Here is a 16563-nt window from a genome sequence, read left to right on the forward strand (position 1 = left end):
GTCATGAACGTGAAGCGCTTGCGTACGACATCTGTGGCGTAATGGCAACACGTACATAATGTTTGTGGCTTGGATGTGATTGACTGAGCGAGTATAGTTATATGCCGCTTTTAGCAACACTCCAGCAATACAATGGTGGGGTACACCAGACATGGGCTTCACATACTGTACCCATGTTGAGAATGGAAACTCGGTCTTCGGCGTGACGAACGACCGCTTTCACCACTTGGGTACCCCACTACCCCGTGGCCTGAAAGTTAAACTCAAAGCAATTGTATTTAGAAGAGATATTCACCAGGCACCAGGTGTGTAAGTAAGTATAGTTGTCTATCACTAAAACATGTCGGATAATTCTTACAATCATTTCACCTTGCGACCTTAAGTATAAAACTAAAAGGAAGGATTAAAACTCACTCCAGGGCTCCTACATCGACACAGGGCGTAATGGTGTAGTAATATCTCTTCTTCATACAACTTAATCCCTGAAAAACAAAAACGGGGTCAGAAGGTTGTAGCGAGTGAGTGAATGAGTGAGTGAGCTGGGGTTTACGCCGCTTTAGCAATATTCCAGCAATATCACGACGGGGGACACCAGCAATAGGCTTCACGTATTGTATCGGGAGAGAGCGTTTTGATACCCCACTTAGACGATATAATGACGGTGGGTATCCCTATATTAGATGTTTTCATACCTATCTTCATATACCTACATATAAATGCAATTATATAATAATACTGGCTCATCAAGATAATGCAATTATCCAATGATTGAACAAGTTTCGTTTTACGCCGCTTTTATAGCCTAGCAAATATCACGGAACACCGGGGGAGACAGAAAATGGGCATCACACAGTGTCCGCATGTGAGAAATCGAACCGGGTAATCGATGTGACGAGCAAGCGCTTTAGCCACTAGCCTACCCCATCCTATCAGGTGTTCAGTTAGTGAAATTAGTTTTACGCCGCACTCAGCTATATTTCAGCTATATCAACAGACAATCCAGGGATCAACACCATGAGCATCCATCTGTGCAGTTTGGTTTCGATGACACCTCAACCATGTCAGTAAGTCTGACTACCCCATCTCATTAGTCGCTTTCTCCCGACAAGCATGTATTACTAAAGATCACGCCAGACCCGGATGTTCACGGGTCCCAAGGTGTTCGAGACCGACATTCATGGGTAGACTTACTTGGCGTGGTTTTCCCTCCGCCCACACTTGGCATTCTGACCCAGCATTCCACACCAGCCTGACTTCCTCTCCCGACCAGCTTTCTGGTATCTTGACGTGGAGTCGAAACCAGTGTTTTGACCACCTGCAATAATAGAGAGATCATTGCTGTTATATATTATGCTTTACTTGTTAATTCAAAAGCGATATCTTTGGCTGTCACTGGTGAGCAATATCCCGGCTCTACCAGCACAGTGAATAGTGAAGATCAGCGTTCGTACTGATTTTCAGAAGCCCACGATTGTCGTTAGAGACGACTAATTGAATCGGGTGTTCAGGCTCGCTGACTTAGTTGACACTTTTCGTCGTATCCCAAATAGATAAATCGATGTTCATGCTGTTGATCACTGGATTAACTGGTCCACGCTCGCTGTGTCACAGACCGCCGCCACATAGCAGGAATACTGCTGAGTGAGGCGTGAAACTAAACTCACTCACTCCCTTAGAGCGACAAGACCACCACCAATACTACGACAGTGACCTTTATATAATCATTATGGTTTATAAAATGTCAACAACTGATGTATAAAAGGTTGCAGCAGTCTGAATACGTAGCAATATTCTATGCATACTACCACACAGGAATTTTAATAATCGAGTCCGGAATAGACAAACAAGGCAATTGACAGTTTGCACAACGCCCCATGAAGTAAAGATGTTATGACACAAGCCATTGAGCTTGACGTTTCCGCAGCTCCATCGACAAATAGATATACCACAGACGTTGGAATTCATACAGCACTCTTTGAAGAACGTGAAAATTGTTTCTCGTGTATAAAATGGCTCGCAGATTTGGGTGTTTCAAATGGAAAATTATATCTTTGTAACAGAATTCATATATCGTAGAACGTAGAACAGGGTCTAGTTTTTAGAAGGCCCCTCAACCCTATGACAGTGTAAGTGCCATACATTAACATTAACTAACGGCTCTCTTAGCGCTGCGACAGCTTCGAAAATCTAGGCCCACAAAGCGATCGCAGCGCTAAGGTGATCGTAATTCCCATACTTTAAGAGAAGCTTACGACAGTCGTAGCGCTACGATCGAAATCTTATATCGTAAATATAAACTTACAGAGGTCCAAACGCTTGACCAACCTGGACCTCGTCATAGGACAGATTCACGGCTTGGGCGAAAGTAACCGTGTCGTCTGCTGCTTGCGCATGAGCAATCCGGTACACTGCCTCCCTTCGTGGATATAGCCTTTAATGAGAAAAACAAAATTGATCAAATAGTCACACATTCATTGTAACAATGTGATGATTTGTTAATGAACAACTGGAGGTTGTCACAGAATAGTCTGTCATACAAGCCCTGAAGCAAATATACCCAAGAGAGCAAAGTCGAGAAAATGTGGCAAGTCTGCATTACCACGGATTCGGACAGATTCAGGGCTCCTTTCATACATTTTACGATTATTTTTTTCTGTAAAATATGTCCATTTGAGAGACCAGTTGTTGGTCTAACCACAGAACGATGCCTCTGCTATTAAATCATTTCATATATTCTAGGGCAAGAGTCAAAAACGCTGTCTGAATCAAAATGGCTGAGAGTGAAACTCCACTTGGCGACGTCAGTTAAACAAAAACATTAAACGTGACATACGTCATGAAGTAATACAAATGCAAACTGCAACAACTAGCTTGCTGCGCAAACACATTTTATCGATTCCTAGATACTAAATTTATTTCACAGAAATTCTGTCCAATTATTATGCAGAAAATGAACTCCTGCTGGGTCCATGCTGCAGTTTATGCATTCAAAAAGGCAACCAAGTAGAATAATCTACACCTATTATGAGACAGATTACCTACTTGTGGATGCACATGGCTTAAAAGGAAATATATTCATGGAAATGGTATGAATGGATCACCGTAAGGCAATGACACCTGACGCAGAACCACCGACCACTTGAACGATTTGCGCTAAGATGTGCGCCTGGGCGGGTGGGGCAGTCTGGTGGTTAAAGCGTCCCTCGTCACGCAGAAGGACCGGGTTTGATCCCCATATGGGTACAAAGTGTGATTATTGCAATAGGCGGTGTAAAATCATGCTCACTCATCATTAATGAGTCATTAATGCAAGGACGGCATTAAATTCTCCAGTTCTTTGCTCTCGCAGTTGATCGAGCATGTATATTTGTTTGACTGAATATCACTATGGACGTCAGATGATTTTTTTAAAATACTTACTTGGCGGTCAAACAAAGTCCGTCAAAGCGGTTATGGCAGAGAAACTTCTCTATTCTAGCCAGCTGGCAGTCTCTGTGCTTGAAAGGGATTTGATCCATCGGTACTTTCGGCCTCTAAAAAAATATAACAATTAGACTGATTTCGTTTATGTTACGGTTCACTAGACTTCACTTTGTAAAAACCCTTTCGTGTTGTTTTTTTTATATTTTAGATCACCTACCCAGGTACCCCATGAGCATTAGAAACCGGACGTTCCGGTTTAACGCATCAGGAAAGTTGGCGGAGTTTTGAAAAGAGGTGATTGAACAGCTAAACACCAGTCAGTCAAATCGCAGTGAACTACTGGTAAACATATATGATGATAAATGACCTGACAAATGACCCCAATTTGCATACTTGGGAACGCCCCACAGAACGATCCACTTGAAACAAGAGTGAGACAGGTTGTCTGATAAATATCGTGAAGTTCATTTTCCACGTGCGTTTCACGCATGAATTGTTATAGCGCACTCGATTTGGGAACAGGTACAATCCCAACGAATTGAATCAACACAATATACTGAGCAAATATGTTTAGGACCACCGATCCATTTCACGAAGCAAATGACATTTTCCTGGGGTGTTTTTAACAAAATTGTTGAATATCTAAAATGCTTGTCAATGCCCCAATCATCTATTTGTCTTCGTCTTAACTAAAGGTTAGCGTGGAATATCAGTATCTTATGCCTGAAATTGCAGTCTTATCATTCGAGGGAATATGCGGTGTTGATTTCATGTCACGGTTAGCATGTATTGCACGTGCATAATCGTCAAGCTACCTGTAGCAGCCAAGTGTACTCTCCCAATTCGTTGTACCGCCTCTCTTGTCACAAATGCGTATAGAGCGCAGGATAATCTAATATGTGTCTAGCAGTACCTGTAACTATTCTATAATATTATTTCAACACAGGTAGGGACATGCAATAAACGCATAGCGATGACAAGTTATCACTAAATGTTACCTCTCCAAATAACAGCAAGGACGATAGAGGTGGTGGCTACACTTTCACCAGCTGTTAAATGCTCGTATACAATGCAGTTAAAAACTCACCCGAAGCGAACAACAAGCTGCATTTAAATTGATTTTCTGATTTAACCAAAGTAATTACAGTCACGTGCTCATGGAATAGTGCACTGAATATTCAAATTTGCCGTTGATAATAAATGCCACACGCTGCGACGGTAGACTTATCTCGGGTTAACGGTAACATGCAAATAAATCTCACACCTGCTTGCCACTGTCAAACCGAAAACAGTACAATGTCGTACTGTTCTCAGTTTTGAACTACTGCAGGTAATGGAGAATCTCCCCTTGTGTTTCGATATCAAATACATCAATACTGAAACTTTTGACTAAGACGCGGTTACCATCTTTGTTTACAGCTATTGAAGATGGAAGAAGTTGAAAATATTGACCAATTAGCAATTATCTCAAAACTTAGCAAAACAATATCTCCTCTGGAGAAACGTATTGAGGATTGAATACGAATAATGCGTTAATATATTCATGATTTCAAGACGTCAGTGAATGGGTCTGACTCACATTTATCTAACCAGCCGTATTTTACATACGATTCATATTTTACTGACGTAACTGGATAACATCGAATAATGTGTCACGCTATCATTAGTACTACATAAACAGGATGACTGATCCGTCGAGACAAGCATAGTACTGCTGGCAGTATCATACAAACAAACGTCATTTACGGTCGTGAAGAGACGGTTCCATTCGTCAAGTCAACCGGGCGGGTAAAGGAGCCACACGGGGAAAAAGTTCCCGGTGAAAGAACGAAAAAAGACCAGAATTTTATTTACGTTGACCACATGTGATGAGTGAACGCTTAAACCACTAAGCTACACATCAGCCCCGAGCGATTATGGAAAAAAAACTCGGACAATGCATGCCTGGAATGAACGCCTGGTCCAGCGGCCTTGCAGACCAGGGCCAAGATTTTCGAAGCTCTCTTAGCGCTGAGTGAGTGAGTTTAGTTTTACGCCGCACTCAGGAATATTCCATCTGTATGGCGGCAGTCTCAATCTTATTAATCGCTTCAGTGAAAGATATTTGGATGGCGATGGGGCAAGATCTGGTTGGGTCTGCCGTGGAATCCCTCCAAGTTGTTGTTAGTGAGGGGACCGACTGTCAGGTGATGATTCAAAAGTTGGATGGGGAATCTGGCGTCATCGTCGCGCCACAAGTCTCCAGTCACAACATATCTCCACTGAATTAGTGAGCTTGGGCCATGCTGTTACGCTACTGTATACACATAAAACTCTTCCATCTTACTTAAATAAGTTGCTTCGGAGCTCGTTTTAATCCTCTACTCCCAACTGCTCCCTCTACTCCAACCCCCGGTCTGTTCCATCACACCAACAGGTACGTGCATAATTCTGCCTTGATTTTTTGTAGACGATTTGGCATGTAGAAATGTTGGGAGATGACCGCCTACACTAGACCGACTTATGCTGGTTTAAAGTGCTAGCTCACTGAGATACCATGCCTCAGTTAAGCGCGAATACACCGCTCAGTCACATTATATTGACTTCGAGTCGACCGGTCCTTCTTAAAGCGCTTGTACCCATTAAAGCCGAGCGCCAGGCAACATGTACCATATTTGAACGTCTTTAGGTATGACGAGGCCAGGGATCGAACCAGCAGCCATCTGCTCTCCAGGCGGATGTTAAAACCGTATGGGGAATCGAACACCGGCCTCAGGCCTAATAAATTATGCACGACAACTCGTAATATTCAAATGTAGGCATGACGTCACAGATTAATGTGTGATCACAGGTGTTTTACTTCATGCACTCCTGCAATTAATAAACCAAGTCTTCATTAACTGAAAAAAATGCATAGTAATTACCATAGTATCTCTAAGTGGAAACTCGCACACTCATAAACCTATGTCAATAACGCACGCTAAGTGTTGATTGGTTCATTTATATCATGGGTTAATTTAATCATGCACATCGATGAAAATGTAGGCATATCATGAGGAGAGGTGATGTGCAGGGGAGGAGGAAGAGGAGGTGGAGGAGTGATGTAATAAGGAGGAGAGGTGATGTGAGGGGGAGGAGGTGGTGAAGGAGGAAGAGGATGAGGCGGAGTGATGTAATGAGGAGGAGAGGTGATGTGTGGATGAGGCGTAGGCGCTTTGTTGTGTTTTTTTGTTTTTTGTTTTATGTTGCAACGGGAAAGTATTTCATACTGGTTGTGCATAGTCCATGACAATACTCACCTTGGAATGCCTAGGTTCTGTGGAATACGGTTTCCACTTAACTGAATACAAAGGGAAAGACGAAAACAAAAGTAGGACCATCAGCATTATATCTAATCCCCCCTCCTCCACACGCGCACACACACACACACACACACACACACACACACACACACACACACACACACACACACACACACACACACACACACACACACACACACACACACACACACACACACACACACACACACACACACACACACACACACACACACACACACACACACACACACACACACACACACACACACACACACACACACACACAGCCCCACTCCCACATTGTATGTTCCCTGACTAAAGTAACAAAAATTCGAGAGGACTGACATCGTTATGCGTGTTCAATAAAACTGGAATGTTCCCTGAATAAAACATTACATACAATTTGTGGACACAGATGTAAGAGATACATATAGTCTGATTTCATTGTAACGTACAGTGATGAGGTTTTCGGCTAGCAGGGAGTAATGCAAGGAGTAATGAGGTAATTGCAGCGAGATTGATATTTACATAAGTACAACCCGCCATTATACAAGAGGTCAGGTTTTGTCTGCGCTTACACAAAATGCCTGTAAAGCTATGAAAGTTATCAGAAAAGAAAAACGGATGTTAGGTAATGTTTTCCAACATTTTCCCAGCCTCGAGAGTGTGTGGGTTTATTTGTACGCCGTACGCAGCAATAACTCAGCTACAATGATAGTCGGATCACACACCCCTCCCCTTCCCCATCAACAATGAACAATGCCCACGTCCTCTCACCACGACCTAATCCAGGCTGCATGGCTGCTTGACATCCAGAGGCTTACGTCAATGATTATGTCACCGGATCACACAGGTGTAGATTTCAGGTCAATAGGTGCATCCCTAAATATCTCTTACTTATAAGCTTTGAACAATTGTCCGAGAGGAACAAATTGATGAGAGTGCAAAATGCACATTGAGAAGTGTTATACTCCTAGGTTCGTAATCGGAACACACGAACGAGAGTTTACTTACCCGCTGCTGCATTTAGAATGTAGCCGAGAAACTGAAATGCACTTATGGTCGTTGATGTATAACGAAAAAGTATGAAAACTTAAAACTGAACACCAAAACAACATTCACTTTTAAAGTCGTCCTTGAGAATATTTCGCTCATATGACTATGTGCATGCGTGTGTATGTGTGGCTGCTTATACTTGTCCGAATTAGGGTTTCTTAGTACCAGCTTACTGAGATACCACGCCGCAGTTAAGCGAGAATACCCTGCTCAGACACATTGCACTGACTCCATGCCGACCAGTCCTTGTATGCATTAATACCGAGCCAGGCAAGGACCAACAAGTACCATATTTTCAAAGTCTTTTGATATGACGAGGTCGGGAATCGAACCCGCGGCCATTCGCTCTTCAGGCGGACGTTATGACCATGTGGGGAGTCGAACAGAGGCATGTAGTTTCGCAATCGGAACACACGAACGAATCGAGTTCTCTTACCTGCCGCTGCGTTCAGGATGTATCCGAGACACTGAAACTGGTTAGAATCATTCATGCATTACGAACGTCAGTGAATACATAGTACATAAAACTAAAACAACATTTATCATACATCATACGATGACACATACATGTATCCATATACATCTCTATAGATGCTAAATGCTCACAAGATTTACTATCTGTTTCCCATATAATTTTCTTACCGGTATAACTTGCTGTGCTAACTCAGGAGTGAACAAACCAATAAATACTTTATTTCCAAGCAATAGCTTTTCTGGGGTTGGTATCTATCGTGCAGGCACGCGAGCGTTTTGAGCGCGTGAACCATGTGCGCTAGAAGGGAGATAAGTCTGTAATCTCTGTGCTTGAGTTGGCCGCTAGTGAGGACAGTTCCTCATCCTTTCCCTTCAAGAATTGATCCAGTATGTTGTTTCAGATCTTATCAGATGGAATTACCGTTAAGTCATGATATTAAGGTGGCGGCGGGGTAACCTCGTGGTCAAAGCGTTGGCTTTTCATGCCGAAGACAAAGGTTCGATTCCCCACATGGGTACAATGTGTGAAGCCCATTTCTGGCGTTCCCCGCCGTGACATTTGTTAAAAGTGGCTTAAAAACATACACATTCACTTACACAAGATATGGGATTTGTTTCCATGATATGAAAACATCTGGTAACTGTGCTTGTTTTGTAGTATCGCCATTGGTCTTATTTCTTTACGTTTCTTTTCTGTAAATTCTTTCATCTTGTATTGTTTGTAACATGCGTCTTTTCTGCTGAGTGTACTTTCCTTTAGTTTTCGCATATGTAAATGAGAGTTGTCTTCTTACTTTTTAGGTGTTTACTTTCTGAAGATGTGATGTAGTGTTTGTATGACTGATCTAGTTTTAACAAGCCCTAGTCCATCAAATCCATTACTTGTGAAGATTTTGACATTTGTCTGAAGGTTCAAGTGCAGGCAGCAGTTTAGCTAGTTCAGCGAAATCCTGTTCAAAGTTATATATTGCGTTTGTGAACACTGGCTGGTCATTGAGCAACAGGAATAAGTAGCTTGGATGACAAAGGGGTTTCAGGTTCGGTTCGGTGTGACATGTGTCGATGGGCAGACGACCCCACGACATATCCTTTTGGTGTGCTTGTTTAGAATGATTCCACGACTTCACCTGTCGGTGTGCTTATTTAGATGACCCCACGACTTCACATGTTGGTGTGCTTATTTAGATGATCCCACGACTTCACATGTTGGTGTACTTATTTTTACGGTTAATAAATCCCCTCAGAACCAGTAAAATATAACACTGACAAGTCTAAAATTTTAAGTAATCTGTATTGAGCAGGCAAGACGAGGATACAATACTGGAATGTAACACGGCGAGCGGTCATGTAGCGGTTATGTAGGTCAAGCTTTGACGGAGAGGCAGGCAGGTTGATGTTAAACGAATGATGTACACCAGTTAATCCATGTGTGTCCGTGTCTCCAACACAACAACCAGCCTTTATATACAAAGTCACCGATTCTTGAATATTCGAGCACATGTGCCACCATGACGTAAAGTTTTCTCGTAGTCTCCCGGAAGTACACACAACTAATCAAAACACATACTCAAAGGTAGGTAAGTCTAAAGCGCTACCTTAAAACTGCTGCAAAAGTACGAAAGGCACTGAACATTTATAATACGAAATGTGACCCACAATTATATAAACATTATGACACAAATAATAATTATCACTTAATCATTAATACAATTTACAGAAAATACACTCTCGTAACATTATTTAGATGATACCATAACTTCACTTCTTGGTGTACTTATTTAAATGATCCCACGACTTTACTTGTTAGTGTACGTATTTAGATGATCCCACGACTTTACTTGTTAGTGTACGTATTTAGATGATCCCACCTGTTGGTGTGCTTATTTAGATTAGTGACGCAAGCAATGGGTCACTGCTATTGGTTTTTTCCAAATTCTTTTGGCAAATGCCTTTTTGTAAATACTATGTGGATTATCTAAACTACATTTTGTTATGATACCATATCTGTTGACAAACCCAAACATGAGTCTCATTAACCAATGCAGAAAATGACTTACTTTTAAGCCGATCCGAATTTTGCCGCGTGAAAGGAAAAGAGACATTACAAACAACTATGTTTACACTAAATTTGAATTCCTTGTTTCCTCAGAAAATGGTATTTACAAATTAATCTTAATTTTAAAGTTTAGTAAAACTGTATTTCTATATGTTATGCAGAGGTTTAGGATGCAGGATGCCGTTAACTAAGGTGTCAAAGACAAGGTGTTAGAAGAGAGCGCACAATGATTCACAATTCATCTGGGTTACTGGTTACACCAGTTACGAGAGAATGCGATGGTGTGAACCCTGTGAGGAGGGATGTTTCGACTCTCAGGGTTCACAATGTTTCGTTAACTCTTTAGGACCCAAACCAACTTTTAGACATCCAAAAACCATGGAACTTGAAATCTGACACATATTTAGTCTAACTAGAACAGACAAGTTTTGTTTTCAACATTTCGAATAGTTGTGTATTCTTTTTTATTTGTATCACATGTGCTACGCTGGGTCTTTGTGATTTGTGAAGGATCCGTATCACCTGTGATACACTTTGGGTCAAGACTGAAAATAAATAACACATACTTAAAGAGACAGAAAACAACCCTTTTTGTGGACTGGGTTTTATTAATAATTCATAAAACTATCTTCAAACGATGACGAACCTTGGCACAATTTGAATTTGCGCAATATATCTGAGTATCTTTGCATTGCACAGATGGAAACCGAACGGTAAAATGTCTAGTCGATATCCATTCAAGAATGACACAAAAGAGCTTGTAGAATGAAAAACATTTGAACAATTGCATTAAACACTACTTGAACAAGTGAAAGCAGATGCAACTTGAACAGTATCAATCAGCATCAAGGATGTTTGATTGATACTGTTCAAGTTAGAGTCTTCTACAAATGAGCCAAAACAGTCACTAGGAAGAACTGGAAGTCTATTTGCACAGATGAAACTCACTAAAACAGTTTCTCTCCAAGGAAGCAAGCATACTCTCTGCACTTGACACACATCACATATGTGAGGTGTGTACAGTTCCTGTTTTTGCATAGTTTCTCTGCAAATTCAGGAAGATGGTTTACTTGGTCAAAGCGGATGTCAGCAGCTGTCTGTTTACGCTTCACTGGGCGAACTGGTGGAGGCCTAAGGTCAGTAGCTCTTCGACGACCAATCGACTGCTTCTTGGCAACCAGGCTTCTTGCAACAAGCTCTTGGAATGTTCACAGCTTCATGTGATGTTTCACCTTCAGTAGTTTACAGTGACGCCGATAAGCATCCAGGCATTCACTAGTGCGATGTGAATTGTATGGAACCAAATGTACATGTACCACATGCGTGATTTCAAACCAGGTTTATATAGGGCTGTTAAAGAATCCAGTAAGTTAATCCCTCCCATGACAGTATTATACTCTTGTATTATCTTAGGGCACTTCACCATCATCGTCTTTTTCGCCTTTCTATCAAAATTCTGCACTTCACATTGAGGCTCCCTGCCAACATAAGAGGACACTAGACCCACAGCACGGTTATCGTACCATCTGACGGCTATGATTCCAGTGTTGAATTCCACCTTTGAGTCCATACTTCCTTGCCCTTCCTTTTTCAAGGACTTTTCATCTTTAAGTTGGCAACCTTTCAATCTGTTGAGCCTCACTGTTCCAACATACAAAATTCCTTGCTTGTTTAGCTCATTTACTGGAGGAAGGGACGTGAACAGGTTATCTGCAAAAAGCTTGCTTAGATGAACCTCTCCATTTCTTTCTGGGAGTGGCATCGACTTCATCCTCACTCTCACCCTCTGTGCTGGGAATGTATTCATCAGAGGAGGTTTCATACTCACTTTCTGTCAAATCCTCATCTGGGATGTTCTCCATTCTCAAGAAATGGAGGGTATTGTATCTGTATTTCACACTCTTTGATACTGTAACCAATTTAATTATGACTACATTTCTCATGATACATTACCATCGATGTTAAAACAGTAAGTGCGTTTACACATTCCTCGAAGTCCCGAAATGTTTCACAGGTGATGCAGCAAAATATGCCTTGATCCCATTGTATCACATGTGATACATATCATTTTCAAAAATTAACTGTTAAGAATGCATAATTTTTTCACTGAAATGTTGACATCTACTGTTAAATTCATGTAAAAGAGAAAGGAAAACAACAACTTGAACATAAATGGAACTTACATTTGAGTCAATTTGGATGGATTTAAATTCCACTTCTTTCATGCATCATCTGACTATGTGATTGAACAGGAAGTGCTGGGTGAGTTGAAAATTAGGAAGGAAGCACGAAACGAAATGTGATCTTTAAGTATAACATATTAAGAATTCGGACGCTGTGAAATTAATTCTTTCAGTATAATGAGTGATTAGATACCAACAATTAAAGTTTCTGTATCACTGGTGATACAGTGGGTGCTACAGGGTTAACCCGAGGAGTTTTTTCTCCAACATATCAACCATTTATGTGTAAATATTATCGCATTTTAAAAATAATACATAACGATCGATATCAATACTCCCCTGTGCCTTATAACAGATCACCATGGGGTACATGGTATCGCGAGTGCGTTGACTCACATGGCCGTAACCTGGCCGATTTCCATGAAAAGCCCGTGCATTCCATGCACTGCTGCGAGCACATGGTTAGAAAAACAGGCAAGATGTCTGACAATCAGAGTCAAACAGCAATTGTTTATGACTTTTATCTATAAGACCGAATGGTTTCAGGTTCGAAGCCACAATATATTAAACGTTTCCAATAATGTGCTATTTTACGATCTGTGATAAATAGACAAAGTTTTTTCAAAACCTAAGCTTAGAAATTGTCGGTGCTAACTCACATCCTGGGTATTTACAAATCACATCTCTGACTTTGTAGTGTAACAAAGAGATACGATCTTGAAAAGACTGTCTGAGACGACCGTTATACACGAGCCCGGTTGATAAGTGTTCTATCCGCTTATTAAGTGTATTTTCGTGACTTACAGTGTGATTGATATCATAGCAAGGGGAATGTTGCTGAGTGCGGCGTAAAGCTAAACTCACACACTCACTCACTCCAGGACGTTTCAGACCACCATACTTTTCTTGCGGCCGAGCCTCTTTTTGAGATTTCCATTTGTCAGATCACATGTACAACAGAGCATGTTGTTCGACGTGTTTGCAAGGATTGGAAGGAGCGTATTGTTGCAATATACTAGTGAACTGATTAACAAATAATACTGATTAATATGTATATGCCCAGTTGAAAGAGTTGACACTTGAGTGGGTTTCTGCTGTTGGGGTTTGCAGTTGTTGCACGTTACACGTTCAGCTGTTCAGAGTTCATGTTACACAAGTACACAACATATACAATGTATACAAGCGATTAGATCATCAATTAATATTGATTTTTATGCCCCAGTCGTAGAAAAAGCTCTGTGGAATTCAGTTAGCTTACACATGGAATTTCTTGGGACACTGATTTCATATTTTGTTTTTGTATTTTACTGTGTTAAACTTTTGTTTGTTTGTTTGTACGTGTAGAGACATTTGAACTTTGGTACATTTTGCTGAATGTCTCTTCGAAGATAGTGTAAGAGGGGACGAAGGCCGGTGTACGTTATGCACTTCTAAAAAACTACATCATGGAATTCATTTAGATTACACATTCTTCATAGGGACTCTAAAAGGTGTGCATCTCATATTTTGATTTTGCATTTTATTTATTCTTTTCAGTTTTGATGCCGTTTGAACTTAAATTTTTTTGAAGTTCTCTCTGAATAGAGTGTTATAGGCTAGGTGTACGTGATCCACTTCTCCTCAAAAACTACTTTAAAGTTACACATGTGCTTTATATGGACTCTGAAGGTGTGCATCTCATATTTTGATTTTGTATTTTATTTATTTTTCGATCTTTGAACTTAGATAAATTTTGTTGAATTTCTGTCTGAATATAGTGTTATAGGATATGAAGTCTATCCCCATCCCCACAAAAGCTGCTCAATAGAATTGACTGAGCTTCTATGTGTGTTTCAATGGGACTCTAAAGGTGTGCAGCTCATACCTTGTTCATCCAATTTCTTAATTTCCTCTCTTCTACTGATAACTTTTGTGGACTTTCTCTCCGATAATAGTGAATTACGGGATTAAGTATATCCACAACTATACAATGAATTAAGAAATCGTCTGAACGATGGAATATCATCTGGAATGGACATTTCAAACAGTGTGAGAAACAGTTTCCAAATTTTGCTGGCCAGTCGGGCTAGCTCTGCTTGAATGTTACTAACCAACAATATTATTCACTACCCCGAAATCTGAATGTAGACACGGGTTTCATCATTAGGCTAGTATGATGAACATTTCAATCAAGTCATTTTTTTATCTTGCATGATTTAAATGTGTATTTACAGGTGAGACAGAGAGCGACATATTTACAAGACGACCCCATGAAAATTCACAAGCCAGTCGGGCCAATGACTGTGAAGATTTACTGGCCTAACTGAATTTTTACTATAGTCGGCGTGTAAATTAGAGGGTGCAGTGAAGCGATTAGGCACAGAACGTCAACGGTGTAGATCAGCTCAGCTTAGCATGTGGTATTTTGATAGCAAAAACGTAGTATTACATAATTTGCACAGGATACGGAACTGATTAGAACAGGGATTAGAAGCCACAACCACTGGTTTCTGACGTGCCTTAGCGAGTGAGTGAGTTTAGTTTTACACCGCACACAGCAACAATCCACCTATGTGGCGGCGGTCTGTAAATATTTGAGTCTGGACCCGATAATCCTGTCATCAAAAGCATGAGCATCGGTCTACGTATTTGGGAACCGATGGCGGGTCAACCATGCCAGCGAGCGTGACCACCCGATCCCGTTAGTCGCCTTTCACGATAAGCACGAATTACTGAAGATCAAGTCACGCACCTCTGCAGAGCTAGTTAAGCCTTTTGAGGGGACCCATTTGAGAACCTTTTGGGAACAGACAGAAAATGGCATAGAAAAACAAAGAGGGATTATGTAAAAAAAGAAACGTTGGTGAAAAGGACAACAGGCATATTTGAAACTGTACTTACATATGAAAAAGAGATCTAACGAGAGAAAGAGGAAAACAAGCAAATGTTCTTTGGGTTATTGCAGTCTTTGCAGGATACATGTATATGGAGTAAAAAGATATTAATCCTCTGCAGTCTAATGATCAGTACAACCGTCACTGCGTATTTGCAATTTTATTCTACACAGTCGTGTTACTTATGTACTGTTAGAGATTGTCCTCATGATTTAATTTTCTACGCAATTAATGTCTCTATTTGCGCGTGTGTGACTGTGGACCTCACGTGGAGTGTCCCGTCTCATTCGTGTCTCTAACATGCCGGTCCTCCATTTTTTCGGAAAGCAAGTACCAGCATACAAATTAAGACATAATATTTTTCTACATAAACCTAGTGGACATGCATAAACTTACATTGACTTGATGGACATTTATACTCATCAAATGTAAAGTGAAGCTGGGATTCTCTCGGGACGTCAATCACTACTGCTTAAATGCAAGATGGCAGACAGCGTCACAAATAACGGTTTGGTTATATTGTGACCCTGATTGCTTTAGTGTGAGTTTTACGCCGCTTTTGCAACATTCCAGCAATATGATGCCGGGGTGCACCAGAAATGGTGTGCACTGGGTCGTGTTAATATAAGAAAACGTCAGTACAAGATGAGACTGAACTCCTGTTTACATCAAATAAGAGAGCACATTCATTCTGCCTTTAAAAAGCGTTCATATATAACATGTTATGGGAGATTATACTTTGCCATTTAAGAACTGTAATTATCAACTGCAGTGAGAAAGAGTGGCGGGGTAGCCTTGTGGTTAAAGCGTTCGCTCGTCACACCGAAGACCCGGGTTTGATTCCCCACATGGGTCCAATGTGTGAAGCCTATTTCGGGTGCCTCCGACGTCACATTGCTGGGATATTGCTAAAAGCGGTGAAAAACGTAACTCTCTCACTCACTGCATTGCGAAAAGTTAGTCCCAGACATAAAATGTCTCATTATATCACTTCTTCAGCGCATTGTGTATTCATAGCGTCCGGTTGTAGGAGCTGTGCCAGTTGAAAACTTGTCAGAGAATACAAATCTGTGATGAAGACTACAAGATGCAGTTTCAGGTAGATCGTGGACTAATTTCAAATCAGGTGCCTCACCCTGTAAGTATGGGTGTCCAACCATATCAGATAAGAACACTATTTTTACATTTCGTATATA

The 16563-nt window shown here is 40.9% G+C and overlaps 1 protein-coding gene across 2 annotated transcripts in view; it reads right to left on the reverse strand.

Annotated features, from left to right (window-relative positions):
• LOC137288278 (alpha-mannosidase 2C1-like) overlaps window positions 1–8687 on the reverse strand; it is a 49539-nt gene extending 40852 nt beyond the window's left edge. The window contains exons 1-7 of one of the 2 annotated variants that reach the window (XM_067820760.1): window positions 8424–8537; window positions 8218–8254; window positions 6702–6742; window positions 3421–3533; window positions 2303–2431; window positions 1192–1315; window positions 415–482 (exon numbers count right to left, since the gene is read on the reverse strand). In XM_067820760.1, coding sequence (XP_067676861.1) covers window positions 415–482; window positions 1192–1315; window positions 2303–2431; window positions 3421–3518 — 419 coding nt within the window. In that variant the 5' untranslated portion in view covers window positions 3519–3533; window positions 6702–6742; window positions 8218–8254; window positions 8424–8537. Of the gene's footprint in view, window positions 1–414; window positions 483–1191; window positions 1316–2302; window positions 2432–3420; window positions 3534–6701; window positions 6743–8217; window positions 8255–8423 lie in introns of both variants that reach the window. The other variant, XM_067820759.1, reaches the window with a different exon arrangement.
• Between the last annotated feature and the right edge of the window lie 7876 nt (window positions 8688–16563).

This window comes from Haliotis asinina, chromosome 6 (assembly GCF_037392515.1).
Source record: "Haliotis asinina isolate JCU_RB_2024 chromosome 6, JCU_Hal_asi_v2, whole genome shotgun sequence".
Lineage (NCBI taxonomy): Eukaryota > Metazoa > Mollusca > Gastropoda > Lepetellida > Haliotidae > Haliotis > Haliotis asinina.